Source organism: Mauremys reevesii, linkage group 1 (genome assembly GCF_016161935.1).
Source record: "Mauremys reevesii isolate NIE-2019 linkage group 1, ASM1616193v1, whole genome shotgun sequence".
NCBI lineage: Eukaryota > Metazoa > Chordata > Testudines > Geoemydidae > Mauremys > Mauremys reevesii.
In genome coordinates, this window is record NC_052623.1 from 319876132 (window position 1) to 319901587 (window position 25456).

At 43.5% G+C, this 25456-nt stretch overlaps 1 protein-coding gene across 14 annotated transcripts in view; it reads right to left on the reverse strand.

Moving 5' to 3' along the window:
- Positions 1-25456, reverse strand: part of POT1 (protection of telomeres 1) — a 177642-nt gene that overhangs the window by 109175 nt on the left and 43011 nt on the right. For 12 of the 14 annotated variants that reach the window (XM_039511181.1, XM_039511113.1, XM_039511109.1 and 9 more), the window contains one exon: positions 4722-4832. In XM_039511181.1, the coding sequence (XP_039367115.1) occupies positions 4722-4832 (111 nt within the window). Of the gene's footprint in view, positions 1-4721; positions 4833-11088; positions 11248-17913; positions 18048-25456 lie in introns of those variants that run through there. The other 2 variants (XM_039511190.1, XM_039511200.1) reach the window with 2 other exon arrangements.

A 25456-nucleotide genomic window follows, 5' to 3' on the forward strand; every position in this document is an offset into this window, starting at 1 on the left:
GAAACAGTCATCAGATTTATGGATTACAAATCTGAAAACAGTACAGTACAATGATAATAACACATACAATTTCAAACTGCTTAAGCAAGTATTTTTAAAATTCTTTATTCTCCAACAAAAGTCAAGTCTGACTTCAGGTGATAAAAGATAAGTCAACACAATGCCTCTTTTCCTCCTTTCCTCCATAATTGATGAAACTACAAGAACCTTACATAAGACTCTTAGATAAGAGTCTTAGCCTTACATAAAAACAGAAAGGCCAGTGCTGGGTGCCTAGAAGTGGGGAGAGCGGAGTTCAGGTCCCTGCTATGCCCTGTGTGTGTCCGTAGGCAAGTCCCCTAGCCCCTATGCACGACAGCCTCATGTGCACAATGGGGTCCTAACTACAAGCCATGCCATGTTGGGGTTGTGTGAGGAGAAACAAGAATGAGCATAAGTGCTCCAACTAGGGACGCAGGAGGTGCTGCTGCACCCCCTGGCTTGAAATGGTTTGCATTATATACAGTGTTTACAGTTGGGGGCTTAATGGCTATCAGCACCCCCATTACCCTTGGTAATGAATACGAGACACTCACAGACCCAGGAACTGGGTCATAAGTTCTTCAATGGGAGACAAATAACCCGAGCCCAATACCCTGAGTCTCCTACTCCCACAGGAAATGACCATCCCAAGCCTCATCTCAGTATCCCCGTTTCCACTGCCATCACACTCTCCCTCATGCCAGCACGACCTCAGAAGCAGTACTGGGACTGAGCAAGGTTTCCCTACGAGTTTCTCCCCCTACTTAGCTGACTCAGCTAAGGCTTGAAAGACCATACTCAAAGCATACTTAACAATGGTTCACTGTCAAGCTAGGAGGACATATCTAGTGGAGTTCTACAGGGATCTGTCATAGGTCTAGTACTTGTCAATATTTTCATTACTGATTTGGATAATGGAATGGAAAGTATGCTTATAAAATATGTGACTAACACCAAGCTGGGAGGGGTTGCAAGCACTTTGGATGGCAGAATTGGAATTCAAAATGACCTTGACAAATTGGAGAATGGCTCTGAATTCAACAAAATGAAATGCTATAAAGACAAATGCAAAGCACTTATTTAGGAAGAAAAAATAAAATATACAAATACAAAATGGGGAATAACTGGTAACTGATGGTAGTGGAGCACAAACAGAATGAGAGCCAACAATGTGACGCAGTCGTAAAATAGGCTAAATATTATGCTAGAGAGTACTAACAAGGGTGCCATATCTGAGACTCAGGAGGTAATTGTCCCACCCTACCTGGCTCTGGTGAGGGCTCAGCTAGAGTACAGTGTCCAATTTTGGGTGCTGCACTTTACAAAATGTGTGGACAAACTGGAAAGAGTCCACAGGAGAGCAACAAATATGATAAAAAGATTCAGGAAACCTGACCTATGAGGAAAGGTTAAAAAAAACCTGAGCTTGTGTAGTCTTGAGAAAAGAAGACAGAATGGGGACCTAATAACATTCTTCAAATATGTTAAAGACTGTTATAAAGAGGATAGTGGCCAATTGTATTCCATGTCCACTGAAGGCAGGATAAGAAGTAATGGGCTTAATCTGCAGCAAAGGAGATTTAGGTTAAGAATAGTTAAAGACAAGGATAATTTGCAATAGGCTTCCAAGAGACATTGTGGAATCCCCATCATGGGTGTTTTTTATGAACAGGTTGGACAAGGGATGTCTAGGGATGGTCTAGGTTTACTTGGTACTGTCTCACTACCAGGGGGCTGGACTTGATGATCTTTCGAGATCCCTTCCAGCCCTGCATTTCTGATTCTACATCCCTCACTATTCAAATAGTCAGCAAGCTAAAGCAATTTATGATTTGGAAAATTGATATTTGGTTGACTAAAGTAAAAAAAATGCAGGCTAATTTAAAAGACATTGGTCAATAGGACTACTCTTGTGAGTAAAGTTAATGTGTTTGGAAGACTGGAACCAAAGTCACAGAATTATACCACAACAGCAGGGTCCATGTGGACATTTACTGTACGGCAGGCTAATGTGGGATAGAGATTTACACCATAACTTGCTGCAAACTACCTGTTCATCTAGACAAGCCCCTAGTCTACCAATATATCTGTTTGGCATGTGGTATGTTTTATAAGTGCAGTAAAACTAATGAAGCACTATTTTATTTGTAAATAATTATAGCAAGATGTTTGACATTGGTTTGTGGCTGGTTGTGATTAAGAAATTATGTTACACAAAGTGGCTAAAACTTTACCTACCCATTGTTTCATGTATATTACTTTTAAGGGTGTTTATGCATCCTATATTTACATCATCACTGTCACCAACAACTAATGCAACAAAACAGTTTGCACTATACCCCTTTTTCACTGGTTCACACCTCTACTGTGGGCTTAAATAACCCATAGAGGTGTTTTAGAGGCAAAATTTCATTCAACTTTTTTGAATTTAAAGAGTTAAAAAATCATTTTAAAACAGTTCCAGCCAAACACAAGTTTGGAGCTTGACACTTAGCATATAACTAGCCACTAATGAGGCTGTTTGGTGTATGATTTTGGGTGAGAAATTTTAAAATAAAAGTTGTAAGTAACTGAAAAATCATTTCTGAGCCTGATCAGAGTAGTCGTCAGCTAAAGTGTTTTCAGCACACCACAATGCAGTCCTACCTCATTTCATATCACAACACTGCTTCTAGGGTGAAAAAACACATACATTCACTGTTTAGCCTGCCAGGTACTAGAACTGCTGCTGGGATAATTTGCATGAGGGATATTGAAAAATTGTCATTAAAATGCAGCAAAGATTATAAAAGCCTGGCTTATGAAAGACAAAAGACAATAACAGGTCTGAAATAAAGATTACAGATCCTGCAAAGAACATTGATAGCTTTTCAATAGAAAAGATACAGCCATTGCTATGTAAGCACATGAACTGCTGGACTTATTATCCCAGTCAAATAACAGCAGAAGCAAAAGAGGATAATGACCATTCCCACATCTCAGTAAGTTAGAAGAATCTATGGCCAACACCATTTAAGTGCTAATATTATTAAAACATTTTTTTTTCTTAATAAATGAAAAATGAGAGGTCTAACTATGGATTAACATACCCTTTAATACTGCAGAGGTAAAAATATAACCCCACAACAGCCTGGAAATGAATATATTTACAGTGAGATTTTACACTGTGCCTCTAAGAAACATAGTGCTAAAGTAACAGCCAAGGGAGAGGGTAATTTATGATGATTTAAACCACCTTTGCACCCTTTCAATTCCTGGCTGCTGCAGGATCAGTGCAGCCCACAGAGTAACTCAGACAACTCTGGAGGGCTGTGTAAATTGCAACAGATGGGCAGAATAGCCAAAGCACTACACGCTCTGACCCCAACCACAGCTCCTGACACATCCCTGCCATGTCAGCCCTTCCTTCAACATGTCACCTATATCTGGGGCCTCACTAGGCAGTATAAACTGCCTTGCGTAAAGTGTGCATCAGGGGAAATTCTTCCGTTGCCGGATCCAGCACTTTAAGATTCCCATTACTCTGCCACAGCTTTATAAAAGAGCTGTAGCAGACAGGATTCCCATCTCCACCCCCTGCCAATTCCCAGGTTCCTACAGCAAGGAAAAACCAGGACCCACTGCACATCTTGATCCAGCCGGATCCAGCACTTTAAGATTCCCATTACTCTGCCACAGCTTTATAAAAGAGCTGTAGCAGACAGGATTCCCATCTCCACCCCCTGCCAATTCCCAGGTTCCTACAGCAAGGAAAAACCAGGACCCACTGCCCATCTTGATAAGCTACACTACTTTGAAAAAATGGGCTAGGAAACATCTGCCACATGTCCAAATGAACATTGCTGTATGAACTTTAATACTGGCTTTGACTTTTTAACTATGTTATCTGTACAACCTTAATTTTGCATTACAGCATGTTTTTACATTTAATTTTTGATATAGTGACATACCATAAGATGCCTCTCAAACCTAAAAACTTTCAAGGTTTTGCACCATAATTAGCAAACAATCTATGAGCTTGTCTACATGGTTCGACAATTCAGACTACTGGAGAGTGAACTGCAGCACCCAAAATGCTTTTCTGTAATTGCCCATCGTGGACACTGCTAACATGAACTAAAAGGTATTTTGTTCGTGTTAACATACTCCTCTTCAAGGCCTGGTCTACACTGGGGGGGGGGGTTCGATCTAAGGTACGCAACTTCAGCTACGCGAATAGCGTAGCTGAAGTCGAAGTACCTTAGTTCGAATTACTTACCCGTCCTCACGGCGCGTGATCGACGTCCGCGGCTCCCCCGTCAACTCCGCCACCGCCGTTCACGGTGGTGGAGTTCCGGAGTCGACGGGAGCGCGTTCGGAGTTCGATATACCGCGTCTACATGAGACGCGATATATCGAACTCCGAGAAATCGATTGCTACCCGCCGATATGGCGGGTAGTGAAGACGTACCCTAAGGGAACACAAACTAGGTCCCTTTCAGTTCACACCAGCAGTGTCCACCTAGGGGAGTTATAGCACAGCACTTTGGTGCTCACTGCAATTCACACCCCCGTAGTCAGCACTTGCACAATGTAGACATGCCTATGGTACTTACAATAATGTGTTTTTTCTATCAGTACTTTTTCTCTTCTGTTAAACAACAAATTAATGACAACTTGGACATCTAAAGTGGAAAATTGAACCCTGTGTACCCACGTACATAAACTGCTGATCCTGCATCTTCAGATACTTCCAGGTGACAGCAATGTCGGTCATCTTCATTTGCGGAAGGTGACTTAGCCACGTTAAATCCAGCTACAACCATGGTGTCCTATTGAAAAGACAAAATTTAACCAATAATTGACATTGTTCTTTATTCGATATGCTGTATCTCTAGGCCAACTTCCAAAGAACAACATACGTTTCAACAGCCCTATGATATGTCAGGTATCCCTAACATGGTGAAATGGCACACATGAAATCAGGAGTGACACCGGCAATAAACATCACCTAGTACTCACTAAATTGATCTGAAAGTTTATGATTAATCTATGGAGGTGCTTAATGGGGGATAAATGTGAAATGATTCACATCACCCCGAACAACAGTGAGACTTGAACTAAATGCTCTGGATTCAAACATTCCCAGACTTCAAAACCCTGGCACCTCTCTTAATGGGCTAGATAAAGGAAGTACTGGGTGAAATTCTATGGCCTGTATTGGGCAGGAAGTCAGGAGATTTCACAATGGTCCATTTTCTGACTTAGAAGCAGGGTGAAATTAAGGCAGTATAGGCCAGCACGGCGTACCAGTAAAAAGTGGTCATCAGTACTGGCCCGTATCCAGCTGACTTTAAAGCGCTGCCGACGGTGGCCCTGCTGAGCTGGGGGGGGTGGGAGGGGGAAGGGGCCACAAAAGTGGCAGCAACGTTAAAGTGATGCCATGGCAAAAGACCCTGCTTAAAGTGCTGCTGCGGCAACACTTTCATGTCGTTGCCCCTTTTGCCCCCCGCACCCATTCCCCCACTTCCCCGCGGCTGCCTGGAATGGGCCAGGCAGCAGGAAGGACTGGCTGGGGGATGCTGACCCCCTCCAGCCCTACCCCTTCCACCCGAGGCCCCTTCCCCTCTGGGGACCGGAGCCGGCCCCTGTACGGATAAATCTTCAGCTTTACTTTCACCCCTGCTTAGAAGTCTATGAGGTCCCTTGAAAAACGTGTCCTTTCATTATTTCAGACATTGTTTGGAACCACAAGTCTCATACCTTTTGTTTGTAAAATGAAAGTCATTCGTAATATGAAGCATAGCCATGGTCCCCTACCCCCACCGCTTTTACTACTTCCGCTTATTTGAAAGAAAAATATGTCTACCACCAGTAGCAAAATCAGAAATGCCACTGACGGAAGAAAGGAGAGTATTTTTTGTTGAAATATAATTCAAAGTTCAAAATGCAGGAATATGCAAGCAACACTTCTTTCTAAAAAGAATTGCTAACTACTGGACTAAACAAAAAGAAAAGTATTAAGTTTCCTAGGGATTAACCTAGAGAATGGCACTAACAAGATACAAATATTCCATGTCCTTGAAATGTGCAAATCACACATTCACGGGTCCTTTACCAATGTAAGTAATTTGCAAGTGGTATAATTTATATACAAAATTCCAAGCTGCATTATATATATATATATATACATACATGTATATATATATATATGAATGAATGTTTTTAAAAAGGTTGTTCCTTCAATGTAAGTTTTTAAATCAGGAACACACACACACATGTCCCTCAATCTCTCTCCCTGTTCTTTTTCAAACAAAGCTGCATTATATATATATATATACATACATGTATATATATATATATGAATGAATGTTTTTAAAAAGGTTGTTCCTTCAATGTAAGTTTTTAAATCAGGAACACACACACACATGTCCCTCAATCTCTCTCCCTGTTCTTTTTCAAACAAAGCTGTTTGCCCAACAGTCAATCTGGCATATAGCCAAAGGGAAGCTATTTTATGGAGACTGTCTTTTGTAAAGACACTCTGTTATGGGTTTTTTTTTTAAATAGCTTTTAAATGTCAATGAATTGAAAACTATACTAAACCCATAATGGAATATGCTTGCATGAAATGGTTCTATTTGAGAAAGAATGTTGTACCATTGGCCTGTCAAAAAAGGAATAAAAAAAGTTATTAGTCACGGGGGAAGAGAGAAGAAAAAAAGATTTATACACTTCCTGGGTTGAGAATGAAAATGAATAAGAAATTTCCATTCTCTGCACACTTCAGTTATTTTACATCTATGCAGTAACTATTTATATAGTGACGTATCCAATGGAAGCGGCAGGTCAAAAATGTATGCGACACATATACACTTTAGTCAGGACCTCAGTTGGGGCATGTGGCAGGGTGGACCCCTGCTCCTGCCCTGAAGAGGTTAAAAACAGCCCTGGGAAGGGGCTGTGGCTGGAGAAAGCAGCCTTTAGGCTGGACTGATTGGGAAGTGGCTGCAGTTGGGCCACGCCCCAGTCAGGCCCAGCTGGCCCCTATAAGAGGCAAGGGAAGCCAGAAGCAAGACAGTCTCTCTCTGCATTCAGAGGGAGATGGGCCTGGCTGCAGGAAGCTAGACTGGGTACCTGTGTGGAGCAGGGCTGGGGAAAGGCAGAGGAGCTGGAGGAGCTCCAGCCTGGAAAGCCCCAGGCTGCCGCCTAGCAGAGGGCTAACAGGTACTGGGGGTTGCAGAGGCAACCCAGAGGTAGGCCAAAGCAGCAGGTCTAAACCCTCCTTGCCAGTGATGAATAGGCTGATACTGCAGTCTGCCCCAGGACCTGGGGATAGACAATGACTGGCAGTGGCCATACACTGAGGCAAGGTGGGGATAGAGGGTGGGGGTTCCCTGAGAGGGGAGACCCTGAGAGAAAGGGGTTACTGCCGGGGGGGCAGCACCCCATGTAAAAGGGCACCAGGGTCCAGGGAGGGACTCGGGGCCAGAGAACAGGCGGATCACTGGCCTGCAGAGGGCGCTCCATGCTGGAAACCAAGCTAATTCCTCGGAGTCACCAGCAGGAGGCGCCGCAGGGGTGAGTCCGACCGGTTACACGGCAGAAGATTTAGCATCAAAACCAAAATTGAATAGTTTCAACTGGTTTACTCATTTGCCAATGGCAGAGTATGCAATAGTGGAGTTTAGCCAAATGTGAGATCATACAATTGGAAATTAACTACAACACCATGATGTAGAGAACAAAGTTGTCACAGAATGTTTACTACGTAACAATTATGATGGCTGGTTTAGACCCAACAAATCCTGCATCTTGGCAGGAAGTTTGACTAGATCAGGGGTAGGCAACCTATGGCACGGGTGCCAAAGGCGGCACGCAAGCAGATTTTCAGTGGCACTCACACTGCCTGGGTCCTGGCCACCGGTCTGGGGGGCTCTGCATTTTAATTTAATTTTAAATGAAGCTTCTTAAACTTTTTAAAAACCTTATTTACTTTACATACAACAATAGTTTAGTTATATATTAGACTTATAGAGAGAGACTGTCTAAAATTGTTAGAATGTATTACTGGCACGCGAAACCTTAAATTAGAGTGAATAAATGAAGACTCGGCACAGCACTTCTGAAAGGTTGCCGACCCCTGGACTAGATGACACTTGAATGTCCCTTCTAACCCTATGATTCTAGATCACTGTAATTTATTAGCACCTGCATAGTAGTGTCTAGTGACTCTAACCAAGAATGGGGCGTCTTTGTGATAGGCACTGTACAATCACAGTGAGAGAAACTCCCTGTGTCAAAGAGCATAGTCTAAATGAACGAGGTAGGCAGAGAAAGGGAAATATTATCAATTCTATTTTACAGAGGGGAACTGAGTCACAGACAGACTAAGGGCCAGATTTAGGTTCCTCCACTCATTGTTGCAACACTAAGTGACTTAGGAGCCTAAGCCTCATTGAAAGTCAATGGTACATAGTCTCCTAAGTTCCTAAGTCACTTTTGAAAATTAGACTTAGGTGCTGTAATGCTGAGCACAGCAATGCCTAAAATACCTTTAAAAATCAGGGCTTAAATGATTTAACCAAGGTCACTCTGTGGTGGAAAAATGGAAATTGACCCTAGATCTCCTCATTCCCAATGCAGTATCTTAAAATACTTTCCTCTCGATCCAAAAAAACTCCAAACTCACCAGTGTGTTTCGGCAGAGTTACTGGAACATCTACTCATCTCAGCAGTTATCAGGACAAGCAATGTCTCAATGTACAATCCCCAAAGGAAAGTAAGCACTTTGCAGAACATATAGATAGATATGGTTCATGATATAAGCACATGCCTGTCAGTCTATATTTTAGACAAGGCAGCAAATGAGGGTGAGAACAAAACATGGGAAAAACTGGGCATGTTTCCCTTGCTGTGATACTGCTACAAAACTGAAAAGTGGATAAATTTTACAAAAGAGGCAAGCTAATGCAGAGAGAAGTTGAGACTTGCCCTTGGTCACAGCAAATCAATGACAGTGTTTCACAAATAGATGCTCGGTCTCTTGCTTTACGTGTTAGGAATTTTTATTTATTTTACTTCAAAATATAAAAATGTAGGGCCTCTCCTTCACCTGTTCCAATCCCTAAAATCAGTAAGTAACACAATTTCTTTTTAATTATTTAAGTTACGAATGTAGATATGTAAAGTTAGGCTGGCCAATTTAGTATACATACCTCTTCCCTTCTGATATATAGCCACAAATTTAAGAAAGCCTGATACACTGATGGAACACTAATGCAAAGTTGTGTTTAAAATGTGCACTGGTTTATATACAAAGTAAACACTAAGCACTTTGGAAGATCATAGAATCATAGGGTTAGAAGGAACCTCAGAGGTCATCTAGTCCAATCCCCTGCTCAAAGAAGGACCAATCCCCAACTAAATCATCCCACCTAGAGCTTTGTCAAGCCTGACCTTAAAAACCTCTAAGGAAGGAGATTCCACCACCTCCCTAGGTAACCCATTCTAGTGCTTCACCACCCTCCTAGTGAAAAAGTTTTTCCTAATATCCAACCTAAACCTCCCCCACTGCAACTTGAGACCATTACTCCTTGTTCTGTCATCTGCTACCACTGAGAACAGTCTAGATTCATCCTCTTTGGAACCCTCTTTCAAGTAGTTGAAAGCAGCTATCAAATCCCTCCTCATTCTTCTCTTCCGCAGACTAAACAATCCCAGTTCCCTCAGCCTCTCCTCATAAGTTATGTGCTCCAGCCCCCTAATTATTTTTGTTGCCCTCCGCTGGACTCTTTTCAATTTTCCCACATCCTTCTTGTAGTGTGGGGCCCAAAACTGGACATGGTACTCCAGATGAGGTCTCACCAGTGCTGAATAGAGGGGACTGATCGCGTCCCTCGATCTGCTGGCAATGCTCCTACTTATACAGCCCAAAATGCCGTTAGCCTTCTTGGCAACAAGGGCACACTGTTGACTCATATCCAGCTTCTCGTCCACTATAACCCCTAGGTCCTTTTCTGCAGAACTGCTGCCTAGCCACTCGGTCTCTAATCTGTAGCAGTGCATTGGATTCTTCCATCCTAAGTGCAGAACTCTGCACTTGTCCTTGTTGAACCTCATCAGATTTCTTTTGGCCCAATCCTCTAATTTGTCTAGGTCCTTCTGTATCCTATCTCTACCCTCCAGCGTATCTACCACTCCTCCCAGTTTAGTGTCATCTTGAAACTTGCGGAGGGTGCAGTCCACGCCATCCTCTGGATCATTAATGAAGATATTGAACAAAACCGGCCCCAGGACCGACCGCTTGATACCGGCTGCCAACTAGACATGGAGCCATTGATCACTATCTGTTGAGCCCGATGATCTAGCCAGCTTTCTATCCACCTTATAGTCCATTCATCCAGCCAATACTTCTTTAACTTGCTGGCAAGAATACTGTGGGAGACTGTATCAAAAGCTTTGCTAAAGTCCACTGCTTTCCCTTCATCCACAGAGCTAGTTATCTCATTGTAGAAGGCAATTAGGTTAGTCAGGCATGACTTGCCCTTGCTGAATCCATGCTGACTGTTCCTGACTTTCCTCTCCTCTAAGTGCTTCAGAATTGATTCCTTGAGGACTTGCTCCATGATTTTTCCAGGGACTGAGGTGAGGCTGACTGGCCTGTAGTTCCCCGGATCCTCCTCCTGCCCTTTTTTAAAGATGGGCACTACATTAGCCTTTTCCCAATCATCTGGGACCTCTCCCGATTACCATGAGTTTTCAAAGATAATGGCCAATGGCTCTGCAATCACATCTGCCAACTCCTTTAACACCCTCGAATGCAGTGCATCCAGCCTCATGGACTTGTGCTCGTCCAGCTTTTCTAAATAGTCCTGAACCACCTCTTTCTCCACAGAGGGCTGGTCACCTCCTCCCCATGCAGTGCTGTCTAGTGCAGCAGTCTGGGAGCTGACCTTATTCATGAAGACAGAGGCAAAGAAAGCACTGAGTACATTAGCTTTTTCCACATCCTCTGTCACTAGGTTGCCTCCCTCATTCAGTAAGGGGCCCACACTTTCATTGACTTTCTTCTTGTTGCTAACATACCTGAAGAAACCCTTCTTGTTACTCTTAACATCTCTTACTAGCTGCAACTCCAAGTGTGATTTGGCCTTCCTGATTTCACTCCTGCATGTCTGAGCAATATTTTAATACTCCTCCCTGGCCATTTGTCCAATCTTCCACTTCTTGTAAGATGAATCTAGACTTAAGAACACACACACACAGAAGAATCTAGTCTTTAAATGTTCATTTTTTCTCATGGGGAAAAACCCTCCCATTCACATTTTGTTCTTAAAAGAAACAAACAATACATAGCCTGTAGTGGTCACTATTTGGCTATGTCTACACTACAGCTAGGATCGACGCTCTAAGATCGATCCACCAGTGGTTGATTTAATGGATCTAGCGAAAACCCACCAAATCGACAGCAGATCGCTCTCCAGTCGACCGTGTACTCTACCCACTATGAAAAGAGTAAGGTAAGTTGATGGGAGAGTTTCTCCCGTCTACCCTCCACGGTGTAAATCCCATGGTAACTCAACCTAAGGTACGTAGCTGGAATTGTGTAGCATGGGTCAACTTACCGCAGTAGTGTAGACATAGCCTCAGTTGGTCATTTCCAAATGGACATTAATATTAAGAGGAGCCACAAAAGAAATTACCTAAAGAGGTCACAACTACATTATCCTTGTAGTATGTGAAATGAGCTGCATTAAACTTGTAAAATAATAAAACATATATTGTAAGCAGAAAGCTTGAGACAGTGTTTAATTAGTCTAAAACATTTTCCTCAGCATTTAAAATTCAATGATTTCTTAAGTGAGGTGGTGGCATTTTGAGAACTTTAAAAAAAAAAAAAAGAAAGAGGTAGCTGAAAATATGGTTCAGTAAATTAAAATCAAAGTCTCAATATTGGAAAGTCACCAAATAAAGGTTCAGATTAATTAAACAGATGGAGAATAAAAATACATCTTGTACTTTTCCATATCTTATACATGTAATTATTTTTCCTATTATACTGAAAAACTTTTATCTTGATTAATGAATGGAGGAATTAGTAATGATCTCAGAGGTACAGTTAATATACCACTGATTTTCTTCTGGGCTTTTCAGACTATTACAGAAAGAAAATCTTGCCTCTGAATTGAAAATATGAAGTAATCTGCATTTCTCTGGTGAATCTCACAAGGATCATTCAGCTAAAACTTGTTTGCAATTTTTAAAAAGGTAACAGTATAAAATACATGCTGTGTGCCAGATATATGTGCGTCCTTCAGACATCAATGGCATCAGGACCTCTCATTACAGGGTGAGTGGTTTATATTCAGAGGGCTTCACACAAAAAGATGGGTCCTCCTGTATGAGTCCTTCCTCCACTGCCCAGCTTGATTCACCTAGGCCTGCTCAATCCTAAAGCACAAAAGGGGCAAATGGCAATAATGCTCCAGAGACTGGCTGATTTCTTCAAGAAAAGAGACATCTTCAAGAATTTTCTGTAAAACTAAATGCAGGTCAATAGCTTTCCAAGTTTTTTACATTAAATTTGCATCTAAAAAGTGTCCAGTCCTAATAAGGTTTCTCTTTTTCTCCTACATGTTAATATATAGGAGGCACACTGATGGGTCTGCAACTCCTGTCCAGAAGCATGTGAGCCACACACTAGTGTGACCAGGGACAGCTGCCGGTGAACCTGGTGCTCACCCCACTGGGCAGGGCTGAGGATTGCACAGCCATGTCAGTGGAGCTGACTGGCCTGGGGGCTGGCTCCTGCGAGCAGTGGCCCAACATGCTGCTGCTTTTGCCACTTCAGTTCCTTACCCGGTCTTCTGTATGTATACACTTGGACTGAGATTGAGTTGGAAATAGGAGACAGACTTGTTGAAAGTCTCCGGGTAAGGATAAAAGGGGTAAAAAACAAGGGTGATGTCACAGTAAGGGTCTAACTACAGACCACCTAACCAGGAAGAAGAGGTGGATTTTTTTTAAACTAACAAAACTATCCAAAGCACAGGACTTGGTGGTGATGGGGGACTACTCAGACATCTGTTGGGAAAATAACACAGCAGGGCACAGATTATCCAACAAGTTATTGGAATGTATTGGGGACAATTTTATTTCAGAAGGTGGAAAACGCTACTAGGGGAGAGGCTGTTCTAGATTTGATTGACAAATAGGGAGGAACTGGTTGAGAATTTGAAAGTGGAAGGCAGCTTGGGTGAAAGTGATCATGAAACGGTAAAGTTCATGATTCTAAGGAATGGTAGGAGGGAGAACAGCACAATAAAGACAATGGATTTCAAGAAGGCAGACTTTAGCAAACTCGGAGTGGGTAGGTAAGATCCCATGGGAACCAAGTCTAAGGGGAAAAACAAGTGAAGACAACTGGCAGTTTTTCAAAGACACCTTATTAAGGGCACAAGAGCAAACTATCCCACTGCGTAGGAAAGACAGGAAGTATGGCAAGAGATCACTGTGGCTTAACCAGGAGATCTTCAATTATCTAAAAATAAAAAAAGAGAGTCCTACAAAGAGTGGAAACTAGGTCAAATTGCAAAGGATGAATATAAACAAATAACACAAGTATGTAGGGACAAAATTAGAAAGAACAAGGCACAAAACGAGATCAAACTAGCTAGAGACATAAAGGGTAACAGGAAAACATTCTACAAATACATTAGAAGCAAGAGGAATATAAAGGACCAGGTAGGCCCATTGCTCAATAAGGGAGGGGGGGGAACAATAACAGAAAATGTGGAAGTGGCAGAGGTGCTTAATGACTTCTTTGTTTCAGTTTTCACCAAGAAGGTTGGTGGTGATTGGACATCTAACAGTGAATGTCAATGAAAATGAGATCAGATCAGAGGCTAAAATAGAGAAAGAACAAGTTAAAAATTACTTAGACAAGTTAGATGTCTTCAGGTCACCAGGGTCTGATGAAATGCATCCTAGAATACTCAAGAAGTTGACTGAGGAGATATCTGAGCCATTAGCAATTGTCTTTGAAAAATCATGGAAGACAGGAGAGATTCCAGAAGACTGGAAAAGGGCAAATATAGTGCCAATCTATAAAAAGGGAAATAAGGACAACCCAAGGAATTACAGACCATTCAGCTTAACTTCTGTACCCAGAAAGATAATGGAACAAATAATTAAGCAATCAATTTGCAAACATCTAGAAGATAATAAGGTAATAAGTAATGGTCAGCATGGATTTGTCAAGAACAAATCATGTCAAACCAACCTGATAGCTTTCTTTCACAGGGTAACAAGCCTTGTGGATGGGGGGAAGAGGTAGATGTGGGATATCTTGACTTTAGTAAAACTTCTTATACTGTCTAACATGACCTCCTCATAAACAAATTAGGGAAATACAACCTAGATGGAGCTACTATAAGGTAGGTGCAAAACTGGTTGGAAAACAGTTCCCAGAGAGTAGTTATCAGTGGTTCACAGTCATTCTGGAAGGGCATAATAAGTGGGGTACTGCAGAGATCAGTTCTGTTCAATGTCCTCATCAATGATGTAGATCAGTGTTTCCCAAACTTGGGACACCACTTGTTTAGGGAAAGCCCCTGGCAGGCCAGGCCGGTTTGTTTACCTGCCTCGTCTGCAGGTCCAGCCGATCGCGGCCCTCCCTGGCTGCGGTTTGCTGCTCCAGGCCAGTGGGAGCTGCTGGAAGCGGCGGCCAGTACATCCCTCAGCCTGCGCCGCTTCCCACAGCTCCCATTGGCCCGGAGCAGCAAACCGCGGCCAGTGGGAGCCGCGATTGGCCAGACCCGGGGATGGGGCAGGTAAACAAACCGGCCCGGCCCGCCAGGGGCTTTCCCTACACAAGCGGCATCCCAAGTTTGGGAAACATTGATTTAGATAATGACATAGAGAGTACACTTATAAAGTTGGCTGATGATACCAAGCTGGGAAGGGTTGCAAGTGCTTTGGAGAATAGGATCATAATTCAAAATGATCTGGACAAACTGGAGAAATGGTTTGAAGTAAATAGGGTGAAATTCAATAAGGACAAATGCAAAGTACTCCACCTTAGGCAGGAACAATCCATTGCACACATACAAAATGGGAAATGATTGCCTAGAAGGAGTGCTGCAGAAAGGGATCTGGGGGTCATAGTGGACCACAAGCTCAATATGAGCCAACAGTGTAACACAGTAGCAAAAAAAGTGAATATCATTGTGGGATGTATTAGCAGGAGTGCTGTAAGCAAGACACGAAAAGTAATTCTTTCACTCTACTCCACGCTGATTAGGTCTCAACTGGAATATTGTGTCCAGTTCCTGGCACCACATTTCAGGAAAGATGTGGACAAATTGGAGAAAGTCCAGAGAAGAGCAACAAAAATGATTAAAGGTCTAGAAAACATGACCTATGAGAGAAAATTGAAAAAAATGGGTTTGTTTAGTCTGGAAAAGAGAAGACCGAGCAGACATGATAACAGTTTTCAAGTACTTAAAAGGTTGTTACAAGGAGTTGGGAGAAAAACTGTTTTTCTTAACCTCTGTGGATAGGACAAGAAGCAATGGGATTAAATTGTAGCAAGAGAGGTTTAAGTTGGACATTGGGAAAAAATTCCTGTCAGGGTGGTTAAGCACTGTAATAAACTGCCTGCGGAGGTTGTGGAATCTCCATCATTGGAGATTTTTAAGAGCATGTTAGACAAACACCTGTCAGGGATGGTCTAGATCAGTGCTTCTCAAGCTATCTGATGTGGGGGACCGGCAATTTTTTTTTTCCAGTGTGCCAGGGACCGGTGCCATATTATTATCCTATTCGACGTTCTTATGAGGAAACTTACCGCGGACCGGCAGCCGATGTGCCAGTTCGCAGACCACCACTTTGAGAAGCATTGGTCTAGATAATACTTAGTCCTGTAATGAGGGCAGGGGACTGGACTAGATGACCTCTCGAGGTCCCTTCCAGTCCTATGACTCTATGGTCTGTGATATGATTTTTGGTTCAATTATCAAGGTATTTACACGGCCCTCAATACTGTATTATTGAAATGCCTCCTATATATTTAGAAATGGAAAAAACAATACTATCATTTCGTTGGCCATGGCTCTGCTGGTCTTGCTCGTTGTTGCTAGAGCTCTGCAGCTCCACAGATATCTGCAGATATGAATTTTGTATTGTGCAGGGCTCTAACCATACGCTTATATTTCATAGATACCAAAGTGACTATGATTGCCTGACCTCCTGCGTATCACAGGTCAGAGAATTTCTCTAAATTAATTCCTGTTTGAACCAAAGTGTATGTTTTATACCAATCAAATAACCCCTTTACAGTGTGTGTCAAGCTAAATAAATTGAACTCCTTGAATATTTCACTATGACATGTTTATACGCAGATTATGCACAAGAATGCAAATTACCTCATTACACAATTTGCATGGACTGTCACACATATGGCAGTGGTTCTCAACCCGTGGTCTGAGGCTTCCTGGGGGCTACCAGCAGGTTTCAGGGGGGCCATCAAGCAGGGCCAGCATTAGACTCGCTAGGGACAGGATAGAAAGTTGAAGCTCCACCGCATGGGCTGAAGTCAAAGCAATGTAGCTTTATGGGAGCCCCTTAGCATGAGGCCCCAGGCAAATGCCCTGCTTGCTACCCCCTAATGCTGGCCCTGACTTTTATATGCAGAAAACCAGTTATTGTGGCACAGGTGGGCTGTGGAGTTTGGGGGGGGGCGGTGTTCAGAAAGAAAACGTTTGAGAACCCCTGATGTATGGTACAGAGCAAAACCTGGAAATTATATATTTCCCTGAAATACTGTGAGGTATTTGGGAAAGCTACTGTTTGGAAGCATTTCCTCTTCATCTTGTTTTGGCGCAACAGTCAAAGAACAGAAGTCTTGGGGAAAAAAAAATCTCACACAGATTTAAAAAACTTCAGAAGACCTTTATTAGGATAGCAAAGATCCCTTAACTGAAGCAAAAAAAACCTACTTAATACATGACACTTTCTAAGCCTTTCAAAGAGACTACCTATTAACCATGTATTGTGCAGATTGCTTCTTTTGCTGGAACAACGTTTAGGAGTCTTAAAATGAAATGAAGAGATCCTCTCCTTTTAGCTTCCCCTGCCCCCCACATTATACTTGTTAAAATATATTGATATATATATATATATATATATAGATATATATATATATATATATATATATATATAGATATATATATATATATACTGAGTATATCTGAGAATATTCATTTCTCTCAGAGACAAAGCCTGTAATGGCTCTTTCCTGATTTCCTGGGCAGTCCCCAAATTGGTTTGATGGGTGGGAGGTGCACAAGTGAGTGTGTGAAGATCTGTGTACACTGAGGGCAGGTCTACACTAGAAGCACATCGCTCTACAACTGGTGAAGACGCTCTATGCTGAGAGCGATATCTCTATGGGAGAGTGGTATCAACATAATTACTCCACCTCTACAAGATGCTGAAGCTATGTCGGCGGGAGAATGTCTCCCTCCAACATAGCACCAATGTGGACAGCGCTAAGGTCACTGCAACTTGCGTCACTCAAGGGAGAGGGTCTTTTTCACACTCCTGTGTGATAAAAGTTAGACTGACTTAAGCAGTAGTGTAGACTTGCCCTCAGTAAAGAACCCGGAAGGAGGACAAAAGGAGAGGTAGGTGGTTGATATAATTACACAGACTCTTTCAAGGGGGGTAAAACAGAACCAGACTGAGGAACACCCAGACATGGGAACCTACCAGGGTGTCTGAAGAAGCTAAACCTGCCTGTGTCACCATTACGGGACGGCAGTACGTTACATAAGAATAGACATGCATTCAAATAGTTCTTTTACAATCATTTCTCTTCAATGTTTTGTTCCAACTGCTAAATTAAAACACCTTTTTAAGAAGGCTGTTGGTCAATCTCATGGTCACAGTTCCTCGAAGGAGGATGAAAGTGGCATCCAGACTGAGAGGGGCTTGCCTGGTGATAAGCAGTTGGTAAACACAGCATAGTGTATCTGGATCCCAGTCTACAGGAGAGACAAATGTATATTTCTATCATGAAACAGGTCAGAGAGTCACAGAGTTTAAAGCCAGAAGGGATCACCAGATTATCTAGTATTACTTCCTATATATCACAGGCCATCAACACTATCTATACACTAAACCCAACAACCAAAATTAGACCAAGATATTACAGCCCACAGGAGACTGGACCACTATGTGCCAGGGTCAAAAATAGGAGGGACGGGAGGTACAGCAGTGACCCACATCCAGAGGCTACAGAGGAAGGCAAAAAATCTTCCAGGTTACCACCAACGTGACCTGTGAAATTCCTTCCCAACCCTACATACGGCGATCAGTTAGACCTTTAGCACGTGAGCAAGAACAAACCAGACAAGCACCTGAGGGAGAGAGAGAGACTGTTCGGTGCCACCTCAGAGCACTTGCCCTCCCTGTCCAACATCCCCCTCTCCAGCCCTGATGCTTCAGAGGAAGGAGATAAAAAAATCCTCCTAGAATGCAAGGGGCTGAATGAAACCGTGAAGCATAAACTTTTTGGAACACAAGACATAAACCAGAAGTGGGCCCCAGGGCTGTTGAACCCTGACCCAAGATGTGCATTCAGAGAGAACAGAAAGGGAACAAAGGTGCAGCTAGCCCAGGGGTCGGCAACCTTTACTATCAAAAGAGCCATTTTGCCCCCTCTTCCACTAAAGAAAAATAGTCTGGAGCTGCAAAACATAACACTGCTTATAAACTTTTAAAAGTTTTAATCTTTTTTTAATTTTACCTGTTACAACAACAGAATACAACAAACAGAAGTGCAGTGTGCATGTGTAGGCCTACTTTGAAATAAATTAAACACTGAACTATGCAGGCCTTTTTGAGTCCTTCCCGTATTTGTGTAAAATTAAAATAAAACGTAGCCCACTTTAATATAAAAAAACATAGTTGCAGCTTAGCAGTTTTAAAAAAGTAAACATAAAATTAGGAACGTTTTTTGACAAGTCCATTTCAGTGTGCTCTCATCCTCTTCGGGTTTCTTTCTCGGCCAGCAATCAACTGAAGCACCTGAACATACAATAAAAAACTACATCAGCTCCGGGTCTGAAATAAATGTTTTTTTCTGAATAATAATAGCCTATTAAATGCTAGTGTTCTCACCTGTTTAATGTGACTTCTGTTTCTGAAGCTCGATGCTGATCTTCCCTATGTCGGGGCTGTAAGATGTGACTTTGATCTTCACACAGGACTGTAGGCTCTCATTTGTGAGGCGGGAGCGATATTTGGACTTTATGAAGTTCATGCTCGAGAAAACTTGCTCGCATAAGTATGTTGAGCCAAAGATGGACAGGACTCCAAATGCATACTTTTTCATGTTCATATACGTGTCGGGAATGGCACTCCATGTTTCAAAAACAAGTTTGTCGGGTTTGGGGAGGTTTTCAATATCATTCCATTTGTGCTCTTTAGCGAGAGTGGCCTTCTGATGGGCGACTTCTTCGAGATCCGCTGTCAGGCTTTTGAACTTGGACACCCATAAGTCTTTATCCGCTATGTCGGCCAGTTCAATTTCAAGATTGGGCTGACTTATCCCTGTGAATGCGGATATGTTCAGCAGGAGGGGGTCGATGTCCAGTGGTGTGACAGGAAAGGACAGAGTGTTTTTTTCCTTTCTGAACTCGCTGAATCTTTCTCCAAATGCAGCTTGCATTGCCATAATTGCACGGTGTAAATAATCACAATTTATGTGATTGTTCTCTTCTCTGAACTCTCTCAGGAAGGGGAAGTGAGAGAGCGTACCTCTCTGTACATCTCTGGCAAACACTGTCATCTTGCGCTCAAACGCCAGAACATCCTCCAGCAACTGCAGGGCCGTGCTTCCCTTTCCCTGGAGATTTTTATTCAGCGTGTTTAAGTGACTTGTCATATCCACCATGAAATAAAACTTTTCCAGCCAATCGAGGTCTCCCAGTTCAGGATAGCTGAGGCCTTTGCTTTCCAAGAAGGTTTTCACATGTTCCAGACAAGCAGCGAAGCGTTTCAGCACATCTCCCCTTGACAGCCACCAAACTCTGTTGTGCAGCAGGAGATCCAAATATGCGCTCTCGACTTCATCTAACCATGAACAAAACTGTCGGTGGTTTAACCCGTTTGCAATTATTTTGTTCACTATCTTAATAACGAGGTTCATCACTTCCACACATTCAGGGGGGAATGTTTGTGCGCACAGTGCTTCTTGGTGCAAGATGCAGTGAAACGTCATCAGCTCTCGATCCAGCGACTTTTGAAGTAAATTCACAAAGCCCTTCTGTGCTCCTCTCATACTGGGTGCACCATCAGTAGACACTGACACCAGGTGAGTGGTGTTTATTCCTTTGGCTTTTAGACAACTCAAAACAGCCTCACGAATGTCCTGTCCCCGCGTTTGGCCCTTAGCAGTATGAGTTCAATCAGTTCTTCCTGCGGCCCATCAGAGTTCACATATCTGCATAACAGTGCTGTCTGCTCAATATCGTTTACATCACTTGATTCATCACAGGCAATTGAATATGCTTGAGCTGAATTGATGTCCTCAATTTGCTTACTGGTGATGTTTGTTGCCATTTTAATGGTCCTGTCCTTGACGGTCTTTGCAGAGAGAGGCATTTCTTTAATTTTCTGAATAATTTCTTGTTTGTTTTTGAATTCGGAGAATAGATGCTCTGATATTTTTATGAACGATTCTTTCATGTATTCTCCGTCTGTGAACAGCTTCCCCCTCCTTACGATCTCATGAGCTGCCACAAAACTAGCAGCTGTAGTTGAGTTTGGAGAGTTGATCCACTTCTTGAAAGTATGTTTGCTCTGCTCAACTTTCCGTAGTAGTTCCGAAATCGCTCTCTTTCGCCCATCTTCAGTTGGGTACTTTTCAGAAAATGCTGAGTGCTTGTTTTGAAAATGTCTTTCAACATTACATTTTTTGTTGTTTGCTAATTTCTCGCCACATATCAAGCACACAGGTAAGCCAGCGTCGTTGGCAGTGAAGGCAAAGGAATCTGTCCATGCAGAATTAAACTCTCTATTTTCTTCTGAGATTTTTCTTTTTTGGGATGTATTCATGGTTAGCTTACCGCGGGGGTCGCACACTCAAGAAGCCGCCTGCAGGTAAAGACGAGGGCTATAGACGTGGATGTGATGCATATTTTAATTGACAAATTATAAAAACTTTTTAAAAATTCGATGTTAAAGTATCACCTCGAACTCCAAGATAACTGTGCAACAAAATAAACAAAAATAAAATAATATATAAATAAAAATTAAATTAATAAATAACCGTTATTCTTTTTTTTTTTCTTTTGTCAAGGCCGAAGGGAGCCACAACAAGGAGGCTGAAGAGCGGCATGCGGCTCCGGAGCCGCGGGTTGCAGACCCCTGAGCTAGCCTGTAACCATAACATGAAGTGTCTGATTTTATTAGTTTGTCTATCATGCACTCCATCTATCATGCACTTCCTTCAAGTCTCCATCCTGAAAGTGTGAATATTTTTCAGGTTCTGCTTGTTTTTTGGGGGCCAATGGGGGTCATCACTGACTAACGCAAATTTTCAGAAGGGATGGAGGAAGTGTCACATTCAGCAGACAAGGGAATTATGGTTTTGGGGGGGAGGGAGGGGTCAATACTGAAGTGATTTGAAGATCTGCTCTTTCCTCATCATCTGGGCCAGAAAAGAGAACACGGAAGGCTTTCGAACAAATTTTGAAGAATAATTAATTTCTTTGATGTAAATGGAAAAGAGGATGTAAGGTAGAGCATGCCAGACTATCTTTCTTTGAGAAGCTGGATGATGTTTTGGATGAGGGAAATATAGTAGAGCTAATATATTTGGATTTCAGCAAAGAATTTGATAGGATACTACATGGGAAGTTATTAGTTAAATTAGAGAGGATAGGGATTACTACAAAAATTGCCAGGTTGGAAAGGAACTGGCTAATGGGGAGAAGGAAATGGGTTGTGCTGAAAGAAGAACTGTCAGATTAGAGCAGGGGTCTCAAACTCAAATGACCACGAGGGCCACATGAGGACTAGTACATTGGCCCGAGGGCCGCATTACTGATACCTCCCCCGCACTGCCCTTGGCCCTGCCCCCACTCCACCCCTTCCAGGAAGCTCCACCCCGCCTCTTCCCACCCCTTCCCCGCCCCCATTCCAACCCCTTCCCCAAAATCCCTACCCCAACTCTGTCCCCTCCCTGCCCCCACGGGGCGCAGGAGGGGTGTGGGGTTTGGCAGGGGCTCAGGGCAGGGAGTTGGAGTGCCGGAGTGTTGAGAGGTGCAGCAGGGGGTCAGGGCAGGGGAGCGGGGTGCAGGAAGGGTGTGGCAGGCAGCTCAGGGAAGGGGGTTTGGGTGCAGGAGGGGTGCAGGGGGTCAGGGTGCAGGGTATGGCAGGGGGTCGGGTGTGGCAGGGAGCTCAGGGCAGTGGGTTGGGGTGCAGGAGCGGTGTGGCAGGAGGTTTGACTGCAGGAGGAGTTCGGGGGGTGGGCTCTGGCCTGGCATGCACCAGGGGCAGGGCAGGCTCCCTGCTTGCCTGCCCGCCCTGCCGCTGCGCCACTCCAAGAAGTGGCTGGAATGTGGGGGAGCAGGGGCATGGGGTGTGTGTGTTGCTGTTGCTTCAGGCGCCGCCCCCAGCATCTCCCATTGGCCAGGAACAGGGAAACACGGCCAATGGGAGATGCTGGAGGCGGTGCCTGAAGCAACATCAACACACACCCCTGCGCCGCTTCCCAGAGCGGCACGGGGGCAGGGCAGGCAGGGAAGGAGCCTGCCCTGCTCTCGGTGCACGTCGGGCTGGAGCCACTCTAGGTAAACACTGGAGGAGGGGGGGGGGGCTGCAAGGACCTCGCGGGCCGCATGTGGCCCGCATGTTTGAAACCACTGGATTAGAGTGAGGTTACTAGTGGAGTACCTCAAGGATTGGCCTTGGGACTGATCTTATTTAATATTTTTATCAATCACTTTGGCACAAAAAGTAGGATTGCGCTAACAGGATCTGATGATGAAACAAAGTTGGGTGGCAACATCAATATAGAGAATGATCAGACTACTATACATGAGTAATTGGATGACACTGAGGATCGAGTAATAAAAAGGCCTGAAATTTAAACAGCAGAAAGTGCAAGCATAGGAAGTAATAAGAAGAATTTCTGCTATTAGCTGAAGGTTCCTCAGTTGAGAACAACAGAGGAAGAAAGAGAACTGGTTGTGCTGGTCGATCACAGAGGGTAGGCTGGTCAGTGACTATGAGTCACCAATGTGATGTGGCTGTGGAAAAGGGAAATGCAATCCTAGGATGTTTAGGTGGTGCATTTTCAGCAGAGATAGAGAAGCATTAATACCATTGTACAAAGCGTTGTTAAGATGTCACTGGCAATATTACCATCAACTTAGCCTGGACCAATCTACATGGGAGGTCCACTTCCTAGACACCATGGTACAAATAAGTGACGGCCATGTTAACACCACCCTATACCGAAAACCCACCAACCACTATGCCTACCTTCATGCCTCCAACTTCCATCCTGAACACACCACATGATCCATCATCTACAGCCAAGCGCTGAGGTACAACAGTGTTTGCTCCAACCCCTCAGACAGAGGCCGACACCTACAAGATCTTCACCAAGCACTCTCAAAACTACGATACCCGCATGAGGAAATAAGGAAACAAATCAACAGAGCCAGAAGTGTACCCAGAAGCCTCCTGCTGCAAGACAAGCCCAAGAAAGAAGCCAACAGAACTCCACTGGCCATCACCTACAGCCCTCAGCTAAAACTTCTCCAATGTATCATCGGTGATCTACAACCCATCCTGGACAACAATCCCTCGCTTTCACAGGCCTTGGGAGGCAGGCCAGTCCTCGCCCATAGACAACCACCAACCTTAAGCATATTCTCATCAGCAACCACACACCACACCATAGTAACTCTAACTCAGGAACCAATCCATGCAACAAACCTCAATGCCAACTCTGCCCACATATCTACACCAGCGACACCATCACAGGACCTAACCAGATCAGCCACAACATCACCGGTTCATTCACCTGCACATCCACCAATGTAATATACACCATCATGTGCCAGCAATGCCCCTCTGCTATGTACATCGGCCAAACTGGACAGTCCCTACAGAAAAGGATAAATGGACACAAGTCAGATATTAGGAATGGCAATATACAAAAACCTGTAGGAGAACACTTCAATGTCCCTGGACACACAATAGCAGATTTAAAGGTTGCCATCCTGCAGCAAAAAGCTTCAGGACCAGACTTCAAAGAGAAACTGCTGAGCTTCAGTTCACTTGCAAATTTGACACCATCAGCTCAGGATTAAACAAAGACAGTGAATGGTTAGCCAACTGCAAAAGCATTTTCTCCTCCCTTGGTGTTCACACCTCAACTACTAGAAGAGGGCCTCATCCTCCCTGATTAAACTAACCTCGTTATCTCTAGACTGATTCTTGCCTGCAAATTTATACTTGACTCTGGAAATTACATGCATATGACAAAAGCTTATGCTCCAATACTTCTGTCTATAAGGTGCCACAGGACTCTTTGTTGCTATTGGCAAGATTGTGTTTAATTCCAGTTACCCATGTTCAAGAAAGATAAATTCAAACTGAAATGAGTGCAGAGAAGAGCTACTTGGATGATCAGGAGAATGGAGAGCCTTTCTTATAGAAGTAGACTAGAAAAGCTTGTCTCATTTAGTCAAGTAAATGAAGGCTCTCTATAAATGCATCAGCTAGGTAAACATCAGGGGTATTTAAGATGAAGGACAATGTTGGCACAAGAACAAACTCCCCCCAGCTCTCTCCCCTCGTAGCAGCACCTGGGTTGGAGGGAGAGATCAGACAGCATTTAAAACCTGGAGAACCAGGCATGTCAGAGTGGCTGTTTACAAAGAAGGAATGAGAATAGTGCCTTGCAAGTGCCTCTGTGAAGCGGATGGCCGCCTCAGGAGGGAAAAAAGAAAAATGGTTTTAGGGTGGGTTTTTTTTCTGTATTTGTTTTTTTATTTTTAGTTTGGTTTCAATAGAGGAAAAAACAAAGGCAGAAGTAAATAAAGAAGGATAAAACTATGAGAGTTGAACTAAAGCAATAGCAAGGTTTTGAGGGCGCTGCTGTTGTTCTAACCGAAGCCAACGGCAGTAGAGAAAGAACTGGGGGGCCATTGGCTGTGCATGCTGGGTAACTGCTCGGAGCGGCGCAAGATGGCTGCCGCGCATGTGCAGACAAACGGGGCACTGCTTACAAATCTCCGCCTAGAAGCGCAGGAGCACACCCACAGGGACACTCCTCAAAGAAGCAGCAAGACATCTTGCTGAACAAATACAGGGCAGTTTAAAGCTCCTTTACAGTAAGCCAGTTTTGGCACCAGTACTTTTCAGCAGAGCT